General features: G+C 35.0%; 3 protein-coding genes across 23 annotated transcripts in view; 1 reads left to right on the top strand and 2 right to left on the bottom strand.

Moving 5' to 3' along the window:
* Positions 1-25,260, top strand: part of cadm2a (cell adhesion molecule 2a) — a 755,249-nt gene that overhangs the window by 331,099 nt on the left and 398,890 nt on the right. For 3 of the 21 annotated variants that reach the window (XM_087269779.1, XM_087269776.1, NM_200664.1), the window contains 1 exon segment: positions 770-787. The exons of 14 other annotated variants lie outside the window; for them this stretch is intronic. In XM_087269779.1, the coding sequence (XP_087125905.1) occupies positions 770-787 (18 nt within the window). 21 annotated transcript variants of the gene reach the window in all.
* LOC101884413 (C-type lectin domain family 4 member M) lies at positions 11,130-16,974 on the bottom strand. The gene is given in 6 exon segments (XM_087270675.1): positions 11,130-11,934; positions 13,988-14,094; positions 15,007-15,095; positions 15,098-15,130; positions 15,384-15,728; positions 15,801-16,974. Coding segments are annotated over 6 exon segments (744 nt in total). The 5' UTR covers positions 15,964-16,974; the 3' UTR covers positions 11,130-11,927.
* Positions 17,954-23,692, bottom strand: LOC147835066 (uncharacterized). The gene is made up of 5 exons (XM_087270652.1): positions 21,255-23,692; positions 20,737-21,156; positions 19,930-20,057; positions 19,750-19,859; positions 17,954-19,654 (listed from the first exon to the last, which is right to left on the bottom strand). Exons 1-5 carry the CDS (start codon positions 21,427-21,429, stop codon positions 19,519-19,521), a joined length of 969 nt encoding a protein of 322 aa, XP_087126778.1. The 5' UTR covers positions 21,430-23,692; the 3' UTR covers positions 17,954-19,518.

The following is a 25,260-nucleotide window of genomic DNA, read 5'->3' as shown; positions in this document are numbered from 1 at the left end:
TTTTTAAGCTATAAATTTATTTCCTACAGACAAAAACAAAAATTTAAAATGAAATTTCAACATTATACTTAAAATTATGTCCAGAAACATGCCTCCAAACCCCCCTGATACTCCCTCTTTCCACCTCGGTTGAGTCTGTAAAGCTGGTTTCAAAATTTATACACAGCTAATTTTAATTACCATAAACTAACCCTAACCCAAACAGACACACAGTGACTTCACCTCCATTAATGAGCAAATTAAATTCAATTTGCTATCTGCATAATCACATCAGGTCAACTATACTTATTTCCCGGCTCATTCCTCTCAAAACTTGGAGAGAAGCTCTTTTGGAGTAAATATGATAAACTTGAATTAAATAAACATGAAAAAAATATGCTCTTTACCTGCAGAATCTTTTGAAGAAATAAATAAATATTGCTTGCTCTAGAGGAATAAATTAAACATGCGTTCCCTCATTAATAATTAGCAGTCGTCCTTTTTAAAGTGTTTCCTCCTTGAGGTTGAACGAAGACTTAGTTCTTGTCAAGAAATAATTGATGTACTACTGTAATGCCACTGCAGTTGTGTGACAGTTTTTATCCCAGGAATGCTGACCACCTGAAGAAGTCTTTAATGGCCAGTTAATTAGATTTAATGGAGATTAAATCTAATGGCAATAATCAATTAAGATTGATTGATTACCTCAGGCCTAATAGCCATCTCTTTCTTTCTCTCTCTCTTTCTCCCTCTCTCCCTCTCTCTCTCCATGTGCTGCTCGGTTGATCAGATATTCTCGCCGTTTCAGGTAAGCACAGTTTCAAATCCTTTTTTTTTAATCGAGCTGAAACGTCATTAGACATCATTTGCTGGGTCTATGGTGTGCCTGTGCTGGCGTTAAACTTTTTATATTTTCCTGAATGATATAATGGGAAGGCAAGAAGTCAAGCGCTAATCTGACAGTGCCTCAAATTAGAGGAAGTTGGTGATGTGAGCGATGAGTTTGTTGTTGAGGTAATTGGAATGTTCCAGCAATGAGTGAGAGCTCCTGCATGCTCGCGACTGTGTGACGGCTAACACAGACTCAAGATGAGACATGAACGGATCTTCCACTATCAGAGAATCGGTTAATGAGCCCTCTCAGAATACTGGCTGATGGTTTAAAGGATCTGAATCCTGTTTTCAGATGATTTTGTTATTTGTAAAATAGCTGCACTTATTTGTGTGTGCCAAACTAATGCTTGAATGAGTTTTGAGTGATGATTAGATGGATCTAGTTGAATCTGTCCCTTCTGATGTGGAGATAAGTTGATGACTGTGGTTTAAAGGATATTATTGTCTCAAGAGGATAAATTTGGTAGTGCTTATTGATTCAGATTTTTTTCTTTGTTTATAATTCTACATTTATTTTGTATATTACAAAGTGTTATCTTTCATTACCATTACCAATAATTATTTCAAAACATCATTTTAGGAAGAAAATGTAGGACTTGAAACATGATATGCACCCACTTTGTTCACGCTGATTGTTGTACATATAAACAAAACATCACTATTTGCAAGTTATTTCCATGTGTGTGATGTCTGCAACTAAAAAATCTGTCTGCACAAAAGACATTGGTGATACAACATTGGTAATACAAAGCTTTTATTAAGTAAGGCATAAAGAACATCCAGGTGGTTTTTATTGCAGGATAAACCATCTGGATGTACTTTATCCTGCTTATTACATGGCTAATTGCTGCACAAAACATAAAAGTAGAGACAAAAAATTGTTCTGAGCCATAATGGTTTATTAAATCTTTAGTTAAATGCAAAGCTGACAGAAATGAAAATTGTTGAATGGAGGATACACTAACATAAATATTATTCAGTCACAAGATGGCGCCAAACTGTCCAGAACAAAGACGGATATAAATATGGATGTGTAAATGTATTCACTGATGGTCAAAATGATTTAAAGGGGTCTATTTTAACAATCTAAACACAAAGTCTAAAGCACATCTACATCCAATTTTGCTATATTAATGACAGAAAAATACACTCTACGCCTTGGAGCATGGTCTAACTGGGGTGTACTTATTCTCTTAATGAGTTACGAAAGTGTTTTGAGCATAAGGTGCATTAAACCAATTAGAGTCTAATCTACCATTCCCTTTAAGAGCCAGTTGCATTATGCCATGATTAATTTGTTATTTACATAGCAAACCTTGTAAGTGGAAAAAATAAATGCTTCACTAGGGAGAAAACAGTTAAACAGACCATCTGTAGCTTGAGGATAAAGAACGAGCAACCTCCAATTCTGCTTTCAGCTGGTTAGTGGCGTGGTCTATTTCAGTTCCTCAAAGTAGCAACGCGCCAACAATGCACCTTAACACACCAGAACACCCATGAGTCCTTAAACTGGCACAAATGGATTTGCTATTTAAACAATCTGATGCAAAACGTGAAAACTAGGGTTGCGCTGGTCTAAAAATAGCAACAAATTCCTCCAAACAGGTCTTGCACTTTATTGTGCCAGGTGTATGATAGATCCCAATGTGTTATTAGCCTGAGTTATTAGTTTCAGTGGTTGTTATCTTGGAATAACATGCCTAAGAATGTTGTGACTGTCCAATCTTAATCTACTATTGCAGCCATGTTACTGCTATTTATCATGTTCTGAAAGATTATATGCTTTTGTTCAGATGTTAAAAGGACTCAAGGATATTCCAAACAACTTTGTTTTTATCTTTTATCAGTCTGAGGGAATAATGTGCATATTTTGAAGCTAAAGCAGTGAAGAAAACACTATATGTGCTGAATTAGGTTCAGTAATTTTATGTGGATTGTTTGAGAAATAACAACACAGCCTCTTTTTCTGTCCCGCTTTCCCTCTCCCCCTTAAAACCATTTTTCTTCTTTATTTTTCATCTCAGCGGTACCATCACTGTTTACGCTCTTAATATCTTCTTTATAAACTCATCATGACGACGACAGTACCTCTCTGGGATGGAGGGAAAGCAATAAAAAAGCCCCGTCAGCATGAAGGGATCTTAGGAAAAAAAGATGCATCATTGTAGCCTAGGGTGATTTTAAACGTATTCTTTACAAAGATTCCATGTAGTGGTCACCTGGGGCTAGCTGAGTAGCTGCGCCAATTAAATTAGGTAGCAGCAGAACTCCCGCACCCCCTGACTGCATCCTGTTTACCGGCGTTCCCTGCGGACCCTCTCTGCTCCGCTCTGCTGTGTACAGTAATTGCATTTAGGACACCGTCGCCTTGCAGGATATTGTAGAGAATGAAAAAAAAAATGTACACCTGAGAAGACAGCCTTTTCAGTATTACAAGTTTGGACTACATTTCCCACGAGGCCTCGCTGCTAGGGGATAGTGGAGGGGAGGGAATGCTTGTTCATTTGTTTACCGAGCTATTAAAAGGTCATGGCAGAAAGTTCAAACAAAGAAGCTTCTAATTACATGGGCGCTTGGTTGCTCGAGTCCGTTGGGAGGTGAAATTTAAGAATTGAAATGTATGATATGGTTTCATATCCTTCTTAATATAGCCAAGGAGCCTTTTTAGCGGCAGAAACGTATTGGGTTATATACATATTGAATTATACAGGAGTAGTAATGTGCATATCGATTGCTGGAAGGTTATTAAAAGACTGTGCTAGGGTTACATTTCATTACAATGAGCTACAATGCTTCCTGCTTCTTCTTTCTTTACAAGAAATCTGTAGCGTTTTTCAATGAAATGAAAAAAAAGATTGCTTGTAGAGTAATTATTTGGTTGGGTATTGGACTAAACAATGTTTGTTCTCTTTATAGAGAATTCATTAAAAATACATACCATTGAGTCTGAAATTACACTTTTGTGTATATTTTTGATTCAATAAAAATTCCTCATTAATTAGAGCATGAGCCTAAAGCGAATACTTTTGATTTACTAAGGAGGATGTTTTTTTTGGAATCAGTTTTAACTTAAAACTTCTTTTTTTCTGGTCTATTTTTGTCTAGCACTACTTTTGATTTATTCAACATAGGCTCATTTTGAAAACGTACTTCTATATACATTTCTGGAGACTGTGAAATATGTAGCCAGAAGTACGTATGGCTGCATTTCATCTTTAAAATGTTCCTTTTCTTGCTTAGCTGCTGAGCGCTTACCCATGAATGGCTATTCCGCTGTTACCAGCTTGCCCAGTGGCTAACTGTATATGTCGGCAGACTTGTGATGTGTTGAGTCTGGCGAAGAACGGTTTCAGAAAGCAAGTAAGACAAAAATAGGGGAAAAACTGAAATAAACAATAAATGACATGGTGAGAATGTGGTAAAATCTGTAATGTGGTAAAAATCAGGTTGCCGCAAGGGCTCTTCTTTTTCTGGATTGCTTTCAAAAACAGTGCCGGTTGGCTTTAGGAAAGTGGGTGAGCATGTCATGTCTGACAGTAGGTGTGTGCACACTTCTGGTTGTCTGTGTGATCACGTGATTAAGGTTTGTTTTCCCACGTGCATTTTGCTGTTGCATGTCAGTATTGTTGTGGTCATGTGGGTTATTGCTTGTCGTTCAGCTGTGTTGATTAGCCATCCAGCTTTGGTTTGTTATCCTGGCTTATCTGGGCAGCAGTCTTTTGTTTCTCTGTCAGTTTGTCCTTGTTAGCTACTTTACTCTGTGTTTTGTCAGGATTCACATGGACTCTTCTCTGGACTCCTGATCTGTTGTTTGGTTTACGGTCTGAATTCTCGTCGCTATTGACTACATCTTGTTATTTTTATGTTTTCTTTTTTGAATATTTTGGGACTTTTTGCGCTATTATTGTTGACCTCTGGTCAGTAAAGTTTCACTTGCAACTTGGATCCTTCACTATTGTTTTACTGCTGTTTAAAGAGTGTGAAAGGGCAGGTCAATCAGTGCTTTTGAAAACACAATCAATGGGTCAGTTATTCAGTCGACAGAGGTCTCTAGTGGATTTACATGAGACGAGCAGGCACGAATGACACTCCCGAGAGAAATTTGAGATCTGAAAAAGCATACACAGCGGCCTCTGTTGGATTCGCAAAAACAAAAACTGCAAAAACAAATTGTATGCTCTCCAGAAATGTATATAAAGGTATGTTTATAAAATGAGCCTTGGAAGGATTTATTAATCCAACATTTGCTGAATTCTGTTTTTATGACTGTTCGATGTCTACATATTTATGCATTTGATTTACGATACACTGTAAAAAAATAATATGTCAAAAAGCCATCACATAAAAAAATATGTTCATTATTTTAATTTAAACTTATTTTATTAAGTTAATCAAAATTTTTTTTCTTTTTTTTTTAATAACTAGTATTTTTAGTCAGTTTGATTGATGTAAGTTGATATGGCTAGAAAAGATTGTTTGAATCACCTAAGTGAAGTTTATTTATAAACTAATTTCGAGAGGATCACGTGCTTATGATTGAACACAGCTGGTCATGCATTAGCCAATATATGATTCACCAATCAAATGAATCGTAAGTCACCATAAATACCCTAAGTTCCATTTTACCGCCATATTCGTTTTGAAGAATCCCCTCTTCCACCCCTACTCCTCCTCCTTTCCTAGATGGGTGGCACGGTGTCCCAGTGGTTAGCACTGTTTCCTCACAGCAAGAACGTCACTGGTTTTAGTCCATACCAAGCAAGCTGATGTTTCTTTGCAAAGTTTACATGTTTTTCCCCTGCTCGCGTGGGTTTCCTCCCACTATCAAAAAACATGCAACTTACAGTAATTGACTTATGCAAATCGCCACCATAGACATGCTCCTAGTAAGTAGTTGTTTCTTAAAAGCAATACCCAACTGTTCATTCGCTTCTACAGCAGGGGAGTTTTCAAATCTCAATTTTCAAAACTCCTCTCTCGCCCTGCAACAGGAGGGAGCCCTTGGCTCGAGGATCTTATGACCTCAGGGCTCTCTCCCAGGACAGCATGCTAAACAAGCTTTATAATCAATCATCAAGTGTGAACTCTTGAAACATTTAAGGCATTAAGAATTCTGTTTAAACTGTACAGAACTACTAAGTAATATATTGTTGTACCGACAGCATGAGAATAGTTCAATTATAGTATTTATACAACAACAAAACCTAAATCAGTTTTCCATTCTCAAGTCTCATTATAATTGCTCATTGTGAAGACAGTACTGTCTCCACGTGAAGCTGTTGTGGTTTGATAATGTCCAACAGTTTTGTCAGACATGGTGTTGAGACGATGTGATTACAGACTGCTTTTCTGTGATCTCACAAATGCTTAGCACTTCTAAAGACCCTCGGCTTCTGTCATGATCAAGCTTTTGGCCCATAAGAGCGACCCCATAGACAGGTTAATTAAACTTAATAATTAAAAAAAAAGTGTCCGTAATGACTCGTGGTTTGGAAGGGAAAAAGCATATGGCAGTAGACAACTTCCCATCTCTTCACCTCCAGTCTGGGGTGACACCCCACATTCGCTCTCTTTGATGATGTCAGCCAACCGAGGTGGCATAGTGCCAGGGTGGCATTAGGTATGCTGGACAGGTGGCAAAAGAAGAGAGAGGGACACTAGCATGACACCATAATGAGAAGCAATGCCAACTGTTTTCCCGTCTGCCATGGCGGATGGCTCTCTGGACTGTTAAATCACAGAGTTGAGAGGCGTTTCCTGTTTCCCTCACACTGTTTGTCTGTGTGTGTCTCTCTCTTGATTCACTCTCAGCAACCTTTACATAGAATCCATTTATTTCTCCTCTCTCTGATGGAATCGGGTTTCTCTTCTTTGAGCAGCATATCCCTTTTTTTTTCTCTCCATCCATTCCCGTTTCTCCCCTGGCAATTTCGGTGGCTGCTTGGTCTGAACCTGACAGTTACTGAATGACACAAAGTGACCGGGCCGTCTGAAATCATGAGGTGTTACACGGAATGATCTGGTAAGAGGATTTCCTGTTGTCAGGCTGTGATTTAGTTGTCAGTAATTGTCAACGAGGCCCCGGAAAACTGCTCTGGACATTTGGGGTCATTTTATCCTCTTGATATTGCTTCATTTGTCTCTTTATCGCGCTGTCTTGCAACTGCATGCTGCTTATAAATACAGTGTGGCAAGTTATCATAGATACATATTTCATCAGAATGCAAATACAGATAATTAGGCTGATTATGACTCAGTCTGAGAGAGTCTTAATTGTTTTTGATAACCAACTTTCTCTCCGTGATATATTGTAATTCATGACATCAGCGAGTGAAAGTTGCCGGAACAGACCAGTGGAATGTGGCCTCGTCACTGCTAATAGTGGACGACGGCTGTAATTAACCCAACACATTGTGTCGCTATAGTCACAGTCTCGTTCAAACAAAGCGGCTACAGGGGTTTTTAATGTGTGTTTGTATTTAACCCAGATTAGGTTGGAGAGTCATGCAATCACATTTGAATAAATGTCTCATTATCTCTAATAGTGTTGGCTTATGGTCGCATGTTATTGTCGGAAATTGTTTCAGGTTAAGACGATTACACAGAGCGCTGGAGGAACGTGCATGCTGATTGCCGTGACCTTGTCAGGGCTTGGCAATTGTTAATTTTTTTTTTTTTTCTGTCTCGATTTGAACTTTTCTGGATAAAATATTATTTAATTTCATCTACAATTTGGTTTTGTTTTATTTGTTTATTATTATAAAAGTTTTCTGAAGCTAAATATTTTGTATTTTTAAATATAAATTGTTTTTATGTCTTTGTTTTTATATTTATTAGTTGTCAAAGAGAATGTTGTTAGAGAAAGTTACTGGGGTATTTTTTATGCAAATTGAACATTGTTTTATTAAATAATAAAAATATTTTGATTGAATTTGTTAATTTTATTTTCTGTGTAGGAATGCAGTGTAACTTTTTTTTCTTTTAATTGTCAAAATTTTTTTTTTTTTGCTAATTTTATTATTATTATTAGTTTTTGCACAGAATATTGTCAGAGAAATTTGTAAATCAAAACTTAAAAAGTTTCTGGGGCCAATTTTTTAATGCAAATTGAACATTATTTTGTTAAATGCTGAAAATATTATTTTGTTCATTTTATTTACTTTTTAGGAATGCATTTTTTATTGTGATATTTTATAGTTTGCTGCTTTTTTATTTTTATTAGTTGTCGTGAGGGAATGAGGGTGTTAGAGAAAGTCATGAAACACAGCTTAAAAGTTTCCGGGGCCAATTTTTTTTTCTTTTTTTTTATGCAAACTGAACATTTAGATTTTTTACTTTTTTGGAATTGCGTTGTACCATTTTTTTTAAAAACATTTATTTAAAGATTTACAATGGAATAACAGTGTTATAGGTGTCTCATGTCATTATATACAATTATATGGCGATCTATTATACAATTGTCAAGTGAGTCAAGTCTTTTGTGAAGGGTAAAAATTAACAACAAATAAATAAACAAAATTAAATAAAAATAGTCTTTTAAGATTTATTCTCCAAGAACTCCCATAGAGGATTCCAGATTTGCCAGAAATTTTCAGATATCTGACACAAGTCATAAGTCAGTTTTTCTAAGGGTAAGAAAATGGCAATCTGATTCAACCACATATTGACTAAAGGAATGTTAGAAGAAAACCACAGAAAAAGAATACATTTCTTGATACTTACAAAGGTGTAACAGATTCTACTACATGTCTAAGGTGTAGATTTTTACATTTAGATTTTTACATTTAAGATGTAATTTTTACATTTTGTCATTTTGTTTGTGTTTTTTTTTTTCATCATCTAGCAAGTGTTACTTTTTGCAACATTTTACTTTGTGTTAGTGTTTGTAGCTGGGTGTTGTGTATTTATAATAAGAGAAGTTTGTTTTTTCATGTGTTCACTTTACCTTCATGCATGCAATTTAATTTTTTTCCTTCCCGTCGCAAAACCCATATCCATGAACACTTCTCTCCTGAATGTCTCTTGTGCTCAGGTACAGGACAAATACCCAATAATTGTTACAAAGTGGGAAATCAATAAAGGTTGCTGAAGGGCTGGGAAAGGTTGTAAATCAATAAAGCAGAGAGGTGAGGGCCTCAAAGGGCATTTACATGGTCCTGAATACTCTGTGTCTGGTTTCTATTACCTTTATACTTGATTGCCTATTGACATGAACTGCGTGTGTCCGTTGCATATTTCCCAAATGAGTTGACCAGTTGAGTTTTGAATGATTTTATAAATATGATTAAATCATGTGTTATACCAGTGGGAATGCTAACGGGTTGGTTTTATTCATAACCACATGTGTTTTAAGTGCATATGTGTAATAAATAATTTTGCAAATTGTAGCATGAAATAGATTCTTATACATTTTAGTCTGACTTTGTATCTAGAACTTAAAGCTCAAAACAAAAGACTTTTATTGGAAAACTAGTATCACCTGCAGTTGCTTTCAGATATCAGCCATGCATAGGCTGTTAAAGGCCAAGTCGCAATACAAGAGAAACTTCTTCTTCCATGTTCTCTATTATAATGGTCTTCAAAATATAATTTATTATGTCTCACACTGTCCCTGACAGTCTTGCCCAAACACTTGCCTTCTTAAAAAGACATTAGCTAAAGGAAATAAGTGAAATGTAATTTTATATTGAATGTGAAGCAACCGTTGACCCAAAGCAGTTCAAAATGAAGCCTTCTTCTCTATGCTCATCATTTTTCTGTTAAAATGAACGTTGTCTAATTTATAGTGCCATGACAGCCATTTTGCATAATACACAACAGATGGAAGTTCATTATCACCATTGTTAGTAGTCAACAGTCAGCTCATCTGAAAACAAAAGTCTCTGGTAATCATTCACTCTTATTAGGATGCTTTGTTTTGATTAAGTTATTTATCGACATATTTACCACAGAAAGTCTAAATTTAATTTTTTATGTGTGAATAAGATTTAGAATTAGGTATCGAATAAATATTAATCCATTTGTACAAATAAATAATATTTACAAACAAGGAAGATAGAAAAGGTTTTAATTGCAAAATTTCAAATGTCATGTTTTATTACTTATCTCTACAGTGTATTTACATTTAAATATAAGCATAACATTTAGGAGTGTAGTCATTGCTAAAACCTTTCTGTATGTAGCTTTCATGAAACCGGTTTAGAATTAGTTTCAATAAAAATTAAGCCAAAGATAGACTGATGTTCAATATCTGCTGTATGCTGTAGAGTTCTCAAATCCCAAGATAAATGGAAGTGACGACTGTGGAAGCCTGGGACACTTTTTGTGGTTGTTAAAAGTTTTCATGCCTCCCCCTTCCCATGAAATATGAAGTTTCAACCCATTATATTGATGATAAAACCAAGGAGAAGTAGGCTGGAACCCCCAAGCATTAAATACAATTTAATTGTAAAATCAACACAAAACAGTTACTCTCACAGACAACTTCTGTATACACAGAAACGAAAGCACAACATAAAGTGTCGTTGGTCTGGTCCTTCTTTCTTCCAGTCATCAGTTCTCCTTTTATAATTTCAGAGCTCTTCCATGAAACTTAAGACAACTTGTTAAAACTTCTGCAATGCGACCACCAGATTTGCAACGTAAGAAGAATTGAAAACATTTAAAAACAATCAGTACCATATATGATGTAAACATACATTTATAACAGAGAGCACTCAGAAAGGCTCTTTTTTTAATGTCTTGCAGATGGAAGTATTTAAATAAACATTGTCAAGTGGCCTAACTGTCAAACATACAGCTTGACTATTGTATGCCTGCATCCATGATTCTGCCATTTCAAAAACAATGGCATCACCGGTATTTTAGTGCTTTAGTGTAATGCTATTTTAGTACCTGTTAACTATGCAGCTCTATTTTCAGCCTATATATATGCCCGACAAGTGTTTTTAAGCCACTGATAAACTTCCGGTGAAGGGTTGATGTGAATATTTTCAATATCATAATGTTTCTTTTAGAGCATTGATGCTGTAAAACATGACAAAAGCACAGTCAGTAGCAACAGGAGAGCACTGAAACTCCTGCACTCACATATGGAGTTTAATGCAGTGCTTCTTGTCCAGTCTGAGACCCACTTTATAAAGTATTTCAATCAGGCAGTGAAGATCATTGATTTTATGGAAAACAGATCTTAAAACAAGGTGATTTTATAATGACATGACAGTTTACTATAATCGATTGAGCTAGATTACTGAAAGTCCAGTGCATATTCATTTATTCCATCACAAAAACCAACAGCTCGTGTTTTATTTACACACTGTAGTGCCCATTGCTTAAGATCACTTAACAAATTGCACATTCACATGGACAACATACATATATGGCCGGTGAAGCTACATTATACAAAATACAAATTAAAAATATACATTAAAAGTAGACAAATCTAATATTTCTAAGTGTAAGAGGCAGTACATTTCATAACTTGTGAGCATTGACACCAAACCTTCCACCTAAAGTGGACAGCTGACAAAGAGGAACAGCCAAAAGATCAAGCTCAGATGATCTGAGCTTAGAGCCAGGAGAGTAAAGGTACAGTAGGTCAGAAAGATGTGAAAGCACAGTTAATGATTTAAATACGAGTAATATTTTCAACGGTTTATGCAATGGCACAGGTATCCAGTTATGCTTGTACAGTAGAGGAGTAATGTGAGCAGAAATGAGAACTCTTGCTGCTGAGTTTTAAACACTTCATCCTGGCAATTCGTTTTTTTTAGGCAGACCAAAACAATAGTATTGCAGTAATCCAGATGTGACATGATTAATACATGGATTAAGATTTCAGCATCAGATGGTTTTAACGAGAGGTTTTTCCAACAGAGTAAATGGGAATAGCGAAAAAGAGGTGACAATAAATATGAAAATGGTTATTTAAAAACTCTCTTCTCACAGATCCATTGGAATTCAGCATCGCATGGGTAATCAGCCCATGCTGATGTAACAGTTAGAACACAGTCTTCTTCCACTTGTCCTCCACCACTACTAGGTTCTCCATGATGTCAGATCCTGCAAGGACAGATCAAAAGGGCTAAGTGTCTAAATTGCTGTTTCAGTTTTAAAGACTCTACTACATGATGCCAGCCGAAGGATAAGGGTGTCATCTAATAAAACAATCTTTCTTATTTTAAAAAGTATTACTTTTTATGTACATTTTTTACACAAATGCAAGTATTTTACACGTCACAACACAATCACAACAATGTATGTATATCTACCTAATACCGAGTTCCCACCGCGGAAGTTCATCATCAACCGGTTTTATGAAATTGCCAACAAATGCGAGAAATTGAAGTCAAAAAGGTACTCGTTGATGCGAGAGAGAGTCGCACAGTGTGAAGACATAATCTGAGGGAATCCGTTTAAATTCATACTGCATGAAATGCGGGCGACACAGTGGCGCAGTAGGTAGTGCTGTCGCCTCACAGCAAAAAGGTCACTGGTTCGAGCTTCGGCTGGGTCAGTTGGCGTTTCTGTGTGGAGTTTGCATGGTCTCCCTGTGATTGAAAATCGTGCAGTATGAACTCGTGAAGCATAATACTTGGCGTCATCTCATCATAACATTATAATGTTTTGAATTAGCGATTATTTGTTGTTTTATAACACTTTAGCATATAAAAAAAGCTGCTGATAAAACAGCAAGCAATTGTAAAAGAGGACATTTTATGGAGGTTGGATGATTATTTATGACTTTTTCTGTAATTTACTGTAAATTATTGAATTATGCATTCTTCTTTACTCACAGTTGTTGTTTTTATTTGCTTCTGCTACTTTTGCCACTGTTCGAGTCAAGGCAAGCGCAATTTTTCACACGAATGTGTACTTACTGTTGAGTCAGAATTATTAGATCCCCCTTTATTTATTTTTTTCTTGTTGAAGTATTTTCCAAATTATGTTTAACACAGCAAGGACATTTTCACAGTATGTCTGACAATATTTTTTTTATTCTGGAAAAAGTCTTAGTTGTTTTATTTCAGCTAGAATAAAAGCAGTTTTAATTTTTTTTTTAACCTTTTTAAGGTCAGACTTATTAGCCCCTTTAAGCTATTTTTTTTTCGATAGTCTACAGAACAAACCATGATCATACAATAACTTGCCTGATTACCCTAACCTGCCTAGTTAATTAACCTAGTAACTAATTAACCGCGTTATGCCTTTCAATGTCATTTTAAGCTGTCTAGAAGTGTCTTGAAAAATATCTAGTCGAATATTATTTACTGTCATCATGGCAAAGAAAAAATAAATCAGTTATTAGAAATAAAAACTATTACGTTTAGAAATGTGTTGAAAAAAAAATATTCTCTCCATAAAACAGAAGTTGGGGAAAAATATGAATGGGTAGGGGGGCAGACATAAACTGCACTGAATTGATCATATAGTGTGTAAGTTAAGGACATGCATAGTACACAACAAGCATTTGTGGTTAAATATATAGATTTATATTTAAAAAGATGACTGATCAAAGTCCACTAAATGGAAAAAATCCTAAAAAATTTTTCCCTGTAGACTTTTTTTTCTTCAGTAAAGAAAGACATGACATAAGGATGATATAAGGGTTAGTACTGTAAAATATAAGGTAATTTTCATTTTGAATTGTACTGCTATTTTAATAATGGCTCTGCTTAGAGGGACAGTTCATTTTAAAATAAAAACATTTTGTCATCATTTAGTCATCCTTCACTTGTCGCAAAGCTGTTTAAGTTCTTTTGTTGAACACAAAAATGTTAGGAACCGGTAACCATTGATTTCCACAGTAGTTGTTTTTACTTTACTGTGAATGTCACTGGTTACTGATTTTCAACATTCTAAATAATATCTTTTTGGGGGTTCAACAGAAAAAGAAAGAATTATGTTAAAAGAATGTTATTTTTCTGTTCATACTTGCACTAATAACATGTGGGATGTTTTCAATAATAAATAAAACAACTGGGTATGGTTTGTGTGCTTTCATTATAACTTATGTTTTGGGGATTTTGTGACAGGCTAGTAAAAATGTTGTCAGCACTCCAAAATGTTAACCTTCTTTTATTTTAATAATCAGTTCAATTCAGTGATTTCTCACCAAGAGGTTGGTTTGCTGTCATCAACCCATTTCCAACTGCCCTCCACATCACTGTCAGACAGACCAATCCAGGCTTTCTCACCAGCAGTTATTTTATCAACAAAATCCTAAAAAAAAAAAAAGAATTAATATAACATGGAGTGATAAGACTTTTCTACATACAGATTTGAGGTCGATTGATATTGAATTTAGCAAATATCAGGATAGTAGTGTTTAAAATAAACAAACTGTGTTTTTTGTAATAAATAAAATAATTGTCAAATAAACAAAATATAAAAGTAAATTGTCAGTGCTGTTGGAAGTGCTCACAAACTGTACAGCTGAGGTCACTGTCACTTTCTCCATATGTTTGTTTGTTTGACTACATTTCATATTGATAATGGCAGGCTGCACAGCCAAACAATGACAAATGATGTTGTGCACTGTAGAGGGTGTGACATGACTTTGTAATTATAATGTGGAAACCGCTTAAAACCCTCAGTGATTTTGCTTGAATAGCTGTATATATGGTGAACGATTAAGGCAGAGGTGCAATATTACTTAATATAGCCATGAAGTAGCTGTGATTGCTTTTAACAAACATGTTTACAGAACCTAAATTCCTGTACCAAAACGGTTCAATATAAATGTATGGACTAAAAAGCTCCAATAACATTAAACAACTGGGTCTGTTTTGCATGTATTTTTGTTGGCATATTGTTGTTTAAAATACCGCTAATATTAATGTCTTTACAGCCTTGTGTAGATGATTTTGCTAATGCAGCATTTAGTCAAAATAATGAATTACTGTACATTGACATGAAACAAAATCAACAAACTCCTCTCAACTGCTCCAGTAACAGATGTAGCCTAGAAAGAGTATCGGCAATTATTATTATTATTATTTTTATTATTATTTTTTTTTTATAACGATAGCTCCGGGAATTAGCCATCGGTGCAGATTAATCGGCAAAACCAACACATCAGTTGAATTCCACCAAAGACTACCATAAACTTGTTGGAAAATTAGTTTCACTTACTTGCTCTTCTCTATTGTTTATGATGACCAGATCTGCTCCATGGTTTCTACAGTATCTTCTGCTCTCAGTCCAGCTTTTTTCAACTTGAAAAAGTAATACAGATTGGAACGGTAGTAAATCCATTCTGTAAACACAAGCAGTTCAGCTATTAGCACTTTGTTTCAGTACACAAGAATATTGAGAACACCAAAAAACTATATTATGAGCTTTGTTCAACTTTGCCCTCTAAGCTGAATGAATGTTACTGTATAGTAAAATGGTATACACATGATCATCATCACATCATAACAAATGTTACACTTATGTTCAGACAAACTGACAAATGTGAAAATGTAATCAAAGAACACATCAAGTCATTTACATCTACTAATAATTACCCATTTTTAACAGTTCATTTTTTTCTTGATTTAGATGGTCTCTTTGTTTAATCAGGTCTTGTTCATTTGACAATAATTCATCTTTCTCTTGAGTAAGTCTTATGTTCTTGGCATGTAGCTGATTTTGGTCTTCTGTGAGGTTGGTGATCTTAGTTAGCAGTGTGTCTCTGTCTTCTGTGAGGTTGGTGATGTTTGTTAGTAGCTGGTGTCTCTCTTCAGTGTAGTTTGTGTTGTTTGTATAGATGATGACACTTAACACCATGACTACAGTTAGCAGAAGAAGACACAGCATCACCAAACACACTGGAGCTGCTCTGGAGTTTTTGATCCTCACAGAATAACTTCCTGCAGGTGCAAAGTTTGACTGATTATTCATTTAATTTCAAGCTTATGTGTTTGTAATGTAAGTCTCAGAACCTGTGTGTTGGAGTTTCTTGCGTCTGGTAACCGAGTTGTCCGTTTCTGTCCAAACATCAGAACTGTTGTTTGGATCTGCGTTAGCATAAATTTCCATCTCCTCTTCCTCCTCTCTCTTCATTTTGTGTGTTTCGTGAATATCCATATTGCCGTAATAAGACATTTTGGGTTTGCTGATGTTAAATTGAGATTATTGATGTTGTTTCTAGAGTTGACTGTGCTGCTCTGCGCTTCCACTTTTAAGGTTTTACTTTTTCAATCCATTCCATTAGTCAAGATCATCATATCCTGTTTTAGTGCGGCAAATAGGACTAATAACAGATGCCTCATGATCATAGCAGATATTCAAAGAAAACAGTTCTGCTCTCACTTTCTGTTCCTTGTTTTTTTTTTTCTTGCAAGTCTTTGCTTATTGTATTTACAGTGTGTAGAAGTCCAGTTATATTGTTAATATGTTTTTGTTTGTTTGTTTGTTTTGTTCAGTTTGTTTTTATGTCTAAGTAGGTTGACAGTTCAGCTTTCCTCCTCCATTTAGAACTTAGCAGAAGGATACACATTAGCATGTGACACTTAGCATGTGGTCAACAGATTATTTGCAATAAAACAAAGTTTATATATGTTTAACTGGACAGTCACATTGACAACGTTGATTTCTCAACGTGTGTGTGCATGTGTGTGTGTGTGCGTGTGTGTGTGCGCGTGTGTGTGCGTGTGTGTGTGTGTGTGTGTGTGTGTGTGTGTGTGTGTGTGAATTTGCATTTGTATTAGGAGGGCTTTACTTAAATTGTTTATTGTTTGGGTCCCACTTTATATTAAGTGTCCCTAACTACTATGTACTTACATGAAAAAATAAATACAATGTACTTACTGTGTTTATAATGTATTTGAGAACACTTGTGGTGCTTTTGAGTTGGGATAGAGGTTGGGTTATGGACAGGTTTGGTGGCATGGGTAGGTTTAAGGGTGGGTTAAGGTGTAAGGGATGGTCAACAGTGTATTTACAAATGTAATTACAAAAGTTAATTACAGATGTAATTACATACATGTATTTAATCAAGCATAAGTACACAGTAAATACATGTATTTACACAATAAGTACATTGTAACAAACTATTTACTACTGTGTAAGTACATATTAGTTAAGGCCACTAAATATAAAGTGGGACAGTTGTTTGTGTTAAACATTTACTTGTTTTTAAAAAACACATCTTAGATTATGTCTGCTAAAGTTTAGTTTAACACTCAAAATTATAAATAGAATTGTGCAATTGTACCCAATAGGAAAGTGGAAGATATCCATTAACTTTTTTTAGTCTACAATAAGACACAAGCCTTTAGTTTTTGATGAAAGCATATGGTACAGCATGTAAAATCGCTGACTGTACATTTTTATCACATATACTTGATGAAGCATCAAATTATACAAAAAATAAGTCGTAACATAAATACAAGTTAAAAATGAGCCCTAAAAATAACCCAATTAAAGTTAAATGAATAGAAAACAAAAAAGGATAGTATATAACATTTAAAAAATTAAACAGAGCTTCCTATAATGTCTATGCCAAAATGAGACAGCGGATACCATGAGGAAAAAAGCTTTGAAAAAAAAATAATAATAAATTTTATTTGTCATGCTCTTTTCTTATACTCAAAGCGCTACAGACACAACACTAAAACACAATGCAAGCAAAACAGCACAACAATAAAAGATACAATCAGGGCCGACGCTTCCAAAGAGGCGACCTAGGCGGCCGCCTAGGGCGGCAGAATAGAGAGGGCGGCGTCCCCGAAACCACCCTCGCCACCCGCACCCTCATCCGCGTCTAGGGTGGCAGAATAGAGAGAGCAGCGTCCCCGAAACTATCCTCGCCACCCGCGCCCACAATTATATCCGCATCTAGGGTGGCAGAATATAGAGAGTGGCGTCCCCGAAACTACCCTCGCCACCTGCGCCTCAGTTATATCTGCATCTAGCGCGGCAGAATAGAGAGGGTGGCGTCCCCTAAACTACCCTCGCCACCCATGCCTCAGTTATAGCCGCGTCTAGGGCGGCAGAATAGACCCCACCCCCCCACCCCCCGGTTTCACTTTAGGTTTGAGGGCGGCGTGACCGTCCTTTGCCTAGAGCGGCAGTTCAGCTTGCTCCGGCCCTGGATACAATAAAACAATAAAAATATGAACCATAAGATAGACATAAAATTTTAAACAAAATGATCATCCTAAATTAAAAGCAACGCTAAAAAGGTGAGTCTTAAGAAGTCTCTTAAAACAGTCCAGAGAGGCAGCATTCCTAATGCTGATGGGGAGTTCATTCCAAAGCTTAGGCGAATTAGGAATTACAAAAATCAAGACGTGATGTGATGAGGGCATGAATAAGCCTCTCTGCATCAGGTCGTGAGAGAAATGGTCTGATCCGTGTGTGTCTGAAAAGTGTGGAATGGACTTTGGAGCCTTTTCCAAAATGGAAATGGAAAAAAACTAATATGATTTTTTTCTTTATTTTTATTACTTAAACTTTCTTAAAAATCAGCACGAATCAATCTAATTTTTTTATTAAAAAATATGTGCAAGTTAAACGACTTTTGTTATATAGAAATGGTAATTAATGGGGGAATTGATTGTGTGAATTGTTAAACAGTATTTAGATAAAACCAACAAACTTTTTTTTTTAATTAATATTAAAACAACAACATCTCTAAATAAAGACATTTAAAAATCATCACAAGTATATAAGTAGCAGTTAAAAAGCTTTTAATAAAAGTTTTGAGGTGAAATTTATATAAGAAAAAGGTTATTTCATTAAAATAATATTAGCAGATCATTTTGCTGTGGTGACCATGAAGAAAATAAGCTGAAGGAAAGTGAGTTAATAAAAAATGAAGTTGAATTTATAATAAATTACAAAATAAAAAAAATATATATAAAAACTGACTGTTATTTCATTCTAATAGCCTTTTCACACATGCAGATTGTTTGCTTTGTTTTAAAACAAAAGAAATAAAAACTGTTACAGATTTTCTTCTTGGTTGGATTAGTTGCTTTCACAAGGCAATATTTTTACCCTGCGACATGCAAGTAAATTCTCAGTGATCTAAGTAAACCTATTTATCGTAGCTGACCGGTTGTTGCTCAACTTTATCATTTTGAGCATGTGTGAGGTATTACTTTAAACTTTGAGTATGCATTTTAGTTGATCTTATGTCCAAATATCATTTAGGCTTTTCACATTGTCTTTGCTCCTAGTTAACACACAATTAATTCCTAGAGGCATAAGACTACCAAACACTAATAAAAACAAACATACTATCTTATCATACAATCTGATTAAACCTACTGTAGAGTTAATTTTAAAGCTGGCTGAGAACACTTCATTTCCGATTAGTTGTTTTGATGTGGATCCGAGTGTGATTGCCATGCATGTCTTCATACTGTATGTATAAACAAACTGAATTAAAAGAAAAAAACCTGCCTGCTATATTGAACCAATAAGCCAGGTATGAAAGCACCCTTAGTGTGGTTCAATTAAATAATTTCATCCTTTCCATTAAATATATTAAGCTATTTTAATTTACATTACTGATACTTGACTTTAATTGACTGCTGTTTCTGATCTTTATGTCCAAACAAAATGTAGTTGCAGTTCTTTTAAACTTACTTGCTGTTAGGAATAATTAATCTTTATGAATTGTATTACATAAACTACAAGTTATTTGATTAATTATTTTAAAATGATCTTCTCACATATCCATTTATGAGCTTGATTACAGGAAAAATCAGCCCATCCTCTTGGATAAGTTAGAACACAGTCTTCATCATATCCCCCATAGCTGTTAGGCTCTGAAGGATTCCAGAACCTGAAATTCAGATCAGCGTTAGATCTTCAGTGCAGTTCCTTTAGGTAAAAGTATCAATTGAATAAAATAAAAGGGTTAACTCAGTGAGTTCTCACCCAGAGATCATCAGGGCACTGCCATCAACCCATTTCCATCTGCCCTCCTCATCACGGTCAGTCAGACCAATCCAGAATTTATCATCAGAAGGCATTTTCTTTATCAATTCCTGAAATGATGAGATAACACATAAAGAGCTGTTCTTCATATCACATATTTACAAAGTTTGCTCCACTCACTTGTTCTTTTCTGTTGTTTATGATGATCAGATCTGCTCCTCTCTCTGTACAGTATCTTCTGCTCTCAGCCCAGGTCTTCGACTCAGAGGAAATGAAGTAAAGACTCGACTGGTAGTAAATCCATTCATCTGTTAAAACAAAGTTTAACTTTTAGCAATTTATTCTCATACCCAGAGTGTGTTCACACTTGTAGTTTGCCTCTCCTATGTTATTAGATCTGGACAAACAAAATAAAAAAGATACATTTGATCCTGTTCCAATTACTGTAGCATTTACATTGTCCTTTTAAAACCGATACATGTTTTTGTGAACTTTTTGAACATAAAAAACAATGTTGTGTTCTGCAATAAATGCATTCATTGGACATTTGTGTATTGCTTTTAATCAGTTGAGAGTTTATAAAATATCAGTCTATAAAATGTGTAAAACAATATGTTTTTACAGACATGAAAATCTGATTCTAGGCTACATTTCCAGAGAAAAAATTACGCTGAACCACAACATATTTTCAGTGGTCTGTGCGCTTATCTGGATTGCAAATGAGGTTCACCCTTAGAGATTATTTTAGTTGACCTACCAAGGTGTGAACACACCCTTAAAGCCTCAGTATACTTCAAGCGAAATTGAAAAAAAAATTGAAATGCTGTCGTTTTGAACAAAATCCAGCCAAAAGAAGTTCTATAAAAGAACAAAAAAATAACTTAGTTTGAAGTGTACCTGGGCCTTTAGTTTTAACCTAAATAGTTGGTAATGCATATTTTCGTTTTTAAGTTTAAGTAATTTAGTAATAATAGGTTTCATATTTACCCTTGTCCCGAAGACTTTTCAACAGTTCATTTTTCTCCTGACTTAACAGGTCTTTTTCTTCAGTCAGTTTATTGTTATTTGATGATAGTGTGTTTTTCTCTTGAGTCAGTTGCATGATCTTGGTTTTTAGCTGGTCTCTCTCTTTCGCGAGGTTGGTATTCCTGTTTTGAAGTTGGTCTCTCTCTTTAGTTAAATTCTGTGTCTGTATTGTTAGATTAGTATGCCTGATCAGTAATTGGTTTCTTTCTTCTGTGAGGTTGGCAGTCTTGTCTGGTAGCCCATCTCTCTCTTCAGTGTAGTATGTGTTGTTTGTATAGATGAAGACACTCAGCACTATGACTGCAGTCAGCAGAAGAAAACACAGCAGCACCAAACACACTGAAGCTGCTCTAGAGATTCTCATCCTCCCTGAATCACTTCCTGAAGAGGTATTATTCAAGATATTAAGACCAATTTTTATGAAAAAATATCTAAAATGGCCATAAGGGCTTTTGTCATAATGAAGTGAGTCTCAGTACCTGTGTGTTGAGGTGCCTGGTTTTTCTTGGTGACCGAGATCTCCATTTCTGTTCTGACATCAAGACTTATGGGATCTATATTAGCATAAATCTCCTCTTTCTCTTGTCTTTCCGTTCCATGCATCTCGACAATATCCAGATTGCCAAAAAAAGACATACTTTGTCTGCTGAACATAAATGTGAGAGTTGTTTCCCGAAGTGAACTACACGCCTCCAAACTTCTGCTTTAAGGTTTTTTTTTTTAAACTTTTCGGAATGCACCATTCTGGTCAAGAGTGTGATATCCTGGTAGAATGCTAAAAACAACAGTTTAAAATTAATTCTTGTAACAATTTGTTGTGGTTCATTATTATGAAATGTTATTCTTATATAACTGCACTGTACTACAGGTGCACTTTGTATATAGTAAATGCATTTGTTGAAATTAAAAGTAGTTCTGTATTGTAAACTTTTATCCAGTATTAAAGTAACTTGCATGACACTTTTAAGTTATTATTTCCTGTGCACTTTTAATAAATTTGTTTGGACATTGAGGTTGACATTACTTGAAAATAAATTATATGTATTTATCTTATTCTAAATGCTGTTTCTTTGTAGATCCGTTGAGGTTCACAGCTCTGTTCAGTTTTGTTCGGTGACCTACAGATATTTGCTCTTTTAAAAATACTACACATCTTCCTCTCAGACTTAACACCCACACACCCATAAGCAGAACAGTGTACATAAACTTGTTTAAGGTGTCAAACTTAACTTTGTTTAAAAACGTTGTAAAAATTTAAAGGACAATATTCAAACTCTAATTATTTCATTATTCCAGTCAGTTCATTAATAATTACAGGTGCATCTCGATACGTTGGAATGTCATCGAACAGTTGAGTAATTTTCCTAATTAAATGTTGGTTTATTACACACAAACTGATATATTCCAAGTGTGTATCTCTTTTGATTTCAATGATTAAGGCTTGCAGCTAGTGCAATCCTACAATTCATTGTATCAGAAAATTACTTTTTTTTAGCACAGAAGTGTTGAAATAATGTGTTGAAATAATGTCAACTAGGGTGAATTTAGGTCAATGGGGACACTTTTCCTTGGTCATCTACAAATTAGTGGCAAGCTTATTTACTATTGTGGAAATTGCCTCACCGTGAGATCCTTGCATTGTTATACCTACTCTGCTAGAATTCCCTCGGATTGAGTCCAGCTTTCTGTCTGCTTGCAGCCATTCTCATGACCTGACAAGTTTAACCTTGGTTTCTTTTCTCTCTCAAGTATCCTTTTGTTTGTTTGGTTTGGATCATCTTGTCCACAGAAGGAGGTTTGGCCTACTTGGCTTGAATCCTGAGTTATTGACTCAAAGTAGCATTTACATTTATTTATAGATGTTTTACTTTTTATGTAATTGACTTCAAAAAGGCAGCCAACATATTACAGTACATACTTAATGTTTTTCTCTCTCCTTAAACGCTCTCCTATCTTTCCCCTAAACAAATAAACTGAATAAACTGAAGCCTTAATTTTTGTCCTCAGTGGAGTCAACCCAAAAACATTTTGTCCATTTTTGGGGGGCTAACATTTAGGGTGCATGGCCACCGAAAATATTTTGCTCTAGCTGAGGATTTGTTTTCTGTGGTTGTTTTTTTATTTTTTATTTATTTATTTTTTTGAGCCTTTGCAAGTTGAAAACCGCAACATCTATTTGAGATGGCCATCCAATCATAGTAGCGGAGGGACGGGACATTTAGTGTGCGAATTACAGTGGGGTTTGGGGAGGACTGATCACCCTAATTAAAGTTTGATCTTCCCTTAAGGACGTCAAAACAATATGTATTGGGGGGGGGGGGGGGGGTCACTATGACCTGTGTTTTAAATAATAATGTTAATAATTAAAATTATAGATATCCAATTGACCACCCCTATAACGGTTCATACCTTTGTGAATGTATAATCACGCTAATCAGTCTATGCGAGAAAAACGTCATTCAACAGTCTGAATCCAGCAGATTTAGAGCACTATAACAGTTCACAAGACTGATTTCTCATAAAATTTGTGTTTGTTTCGACATAAAGCCTCAAAGTAAAGTCAAATTAGTTGCGTAGTTTGTATAGTTTGACATAAATTAAGCCGAAAATAGCTAAACAGGTCAGAATACACTTAATAGCCTATCCTACAAAACATTAAAAACTATTAATTAATTAGATGTAATAAAAAAAATTGATCCCTCACCAATGTAGAATTCGCACTCTGAGGACAATACCACACCAATGTCAACAGATAATTTGCATAAGCCTCGAACTCAATTGCTGTAGAGCCGCAGCTTTGTACAGTTTGCTTCATTCCTAATTAAACACAGCTGATTCAACTAATCAAGGTGTTCAAGACTAGACACTACTAAATCAGCTGTGTTTGATTAGAGTTGGAGCAAAACTGTGCAGAGCTGCGGCTCTCTAGGAACTGAGTTTGAGACCTATGTGCTTAAGACTTCAACATGAAACGGTACAGTGTAATGGTAATACTTTTTCTAATAGCAATTGAATAAAAAAATAAAAAAAACACAGTACTGCAAAATCCTGACAGCTATATATGATTAGGTATGTATTATGATTAATGTAATTAATGCTAAGTTTTTTATTTAAGTATTCTGTCCTATAACAGGAGACAGTATGGAGTTTATATGAAATTTGAACAATTCTGATAAAGTTACTGGATGTTGCATGTTGTTTCAAACAAACTAAACTTGAGTTGCATTTCAAGTGTTCACTTATGGTCAGGAACACGTAGATCACTTGAATATTGTCTCAAAATGCTTACACTAGGAATCATTCTTAAGAACGCCCTAGTGTCTGTATTTTGACAAAATGGCTTTATTATCCTTTAGGGAAAGAGGCTTACAGTAGTGTATCTTTCAAATGAAACTTTTTGGATTATACTTTTATTGCTCTTATTCTTTCTTTTATTATTATTTTTTTTTTTTGCAATTATTTCCTTATAAAGTTCACGATAAGGCCACAACCATAGCCCAGCCATTAACATAGCTAAGTTCATATATGAGGTAAATGGAACAGAATTATTTTTTAGCTGATACTCATCTTCTTTTCACTATCTCTGTTTATCTGTTCTATAATAGTTTTATTGACAAGTGCTCTAAAACTCTAAAACATCTAAAACAACAAGTTATAATGTTTTTGAGTCTGCTCAGGTTCATTACTTGACTTTATATATTACTTGACTTTGACTTGAGTATATTTTTGCACTAGTTATCTTGGCTTTAAGTAGAGACCACTATGGTCAAAATGTCTCATGGCATTTAAGAGTAATATATTTGTGTGTTGTTTTTGGATGCTAGAGTTGATCAAGGCTTGTAGCAGACCCACTGTTATATCTTTTTGCAGTGTTGAAATCAATATTGAGGCTTGTTGCGGAAAACAAACAAACAAACAAAATAAAAACAAAACATCAAAGATTTTTACATTTACAATTTCAATCCTTCTGATTTCCATTTCTTTTAAAATAGACGATTTTAAGATCAAGCATAAAGTTAAATTGGTGAAGAAACATGCATTTTTTAATGAGCCAAAAACTCTATACATTTATGACTGCAGTCTTCATCTAAAGCGAGTGTAAAATTTGTAACTAGCAAATGTCAAAGAGCTATCAGTATCTTTATGGGTAAAGCAGCTGAATGTTAGATAAGCAATAAAGTGTGCATCTTTCAAGGGAGCCTTTAAAATGCTGACTAAAAACATCTAAGAGGAAGTGATACAAATCAGTAAAAACATTTCCTCTAATAAAATGTTTAATGCAGCATCTTTTCTAACTCATGTTAAAAGACCCTCAATTAAAAGCAGACTGATAAAATTGTGAAGTATAATAATGTTGAATATACAAATGTTTTTGGTCAATCCTTTTAGTAAATATAGTTTGAGTTTTCCCCACTTCTCTATTTCCAAACAGAACCTTAAGGCATTTTTTTAATTACCATGATGAGTTGTGCTATCTGTAACTGT

The sequence above is a fragment of the Danio rerio genome, chromosome 10 (assembly GCF_052040795.2).
Source record: "Danio rerio strain M-AB ecotype USA chromosome 10, GRCz13ab, whole genome shotgun sequence".
NCBI classification, from domain to species: Eukaryota; Metazoa; Chordata; class Actinopteri; order Cypriniformes; family Danionidae; genus Danio; species Danio rerio.
Note: the sequence above shows the minus strand (reverse complement) of the source record. Positions and strands in the feature narration are given on the sequence as shown.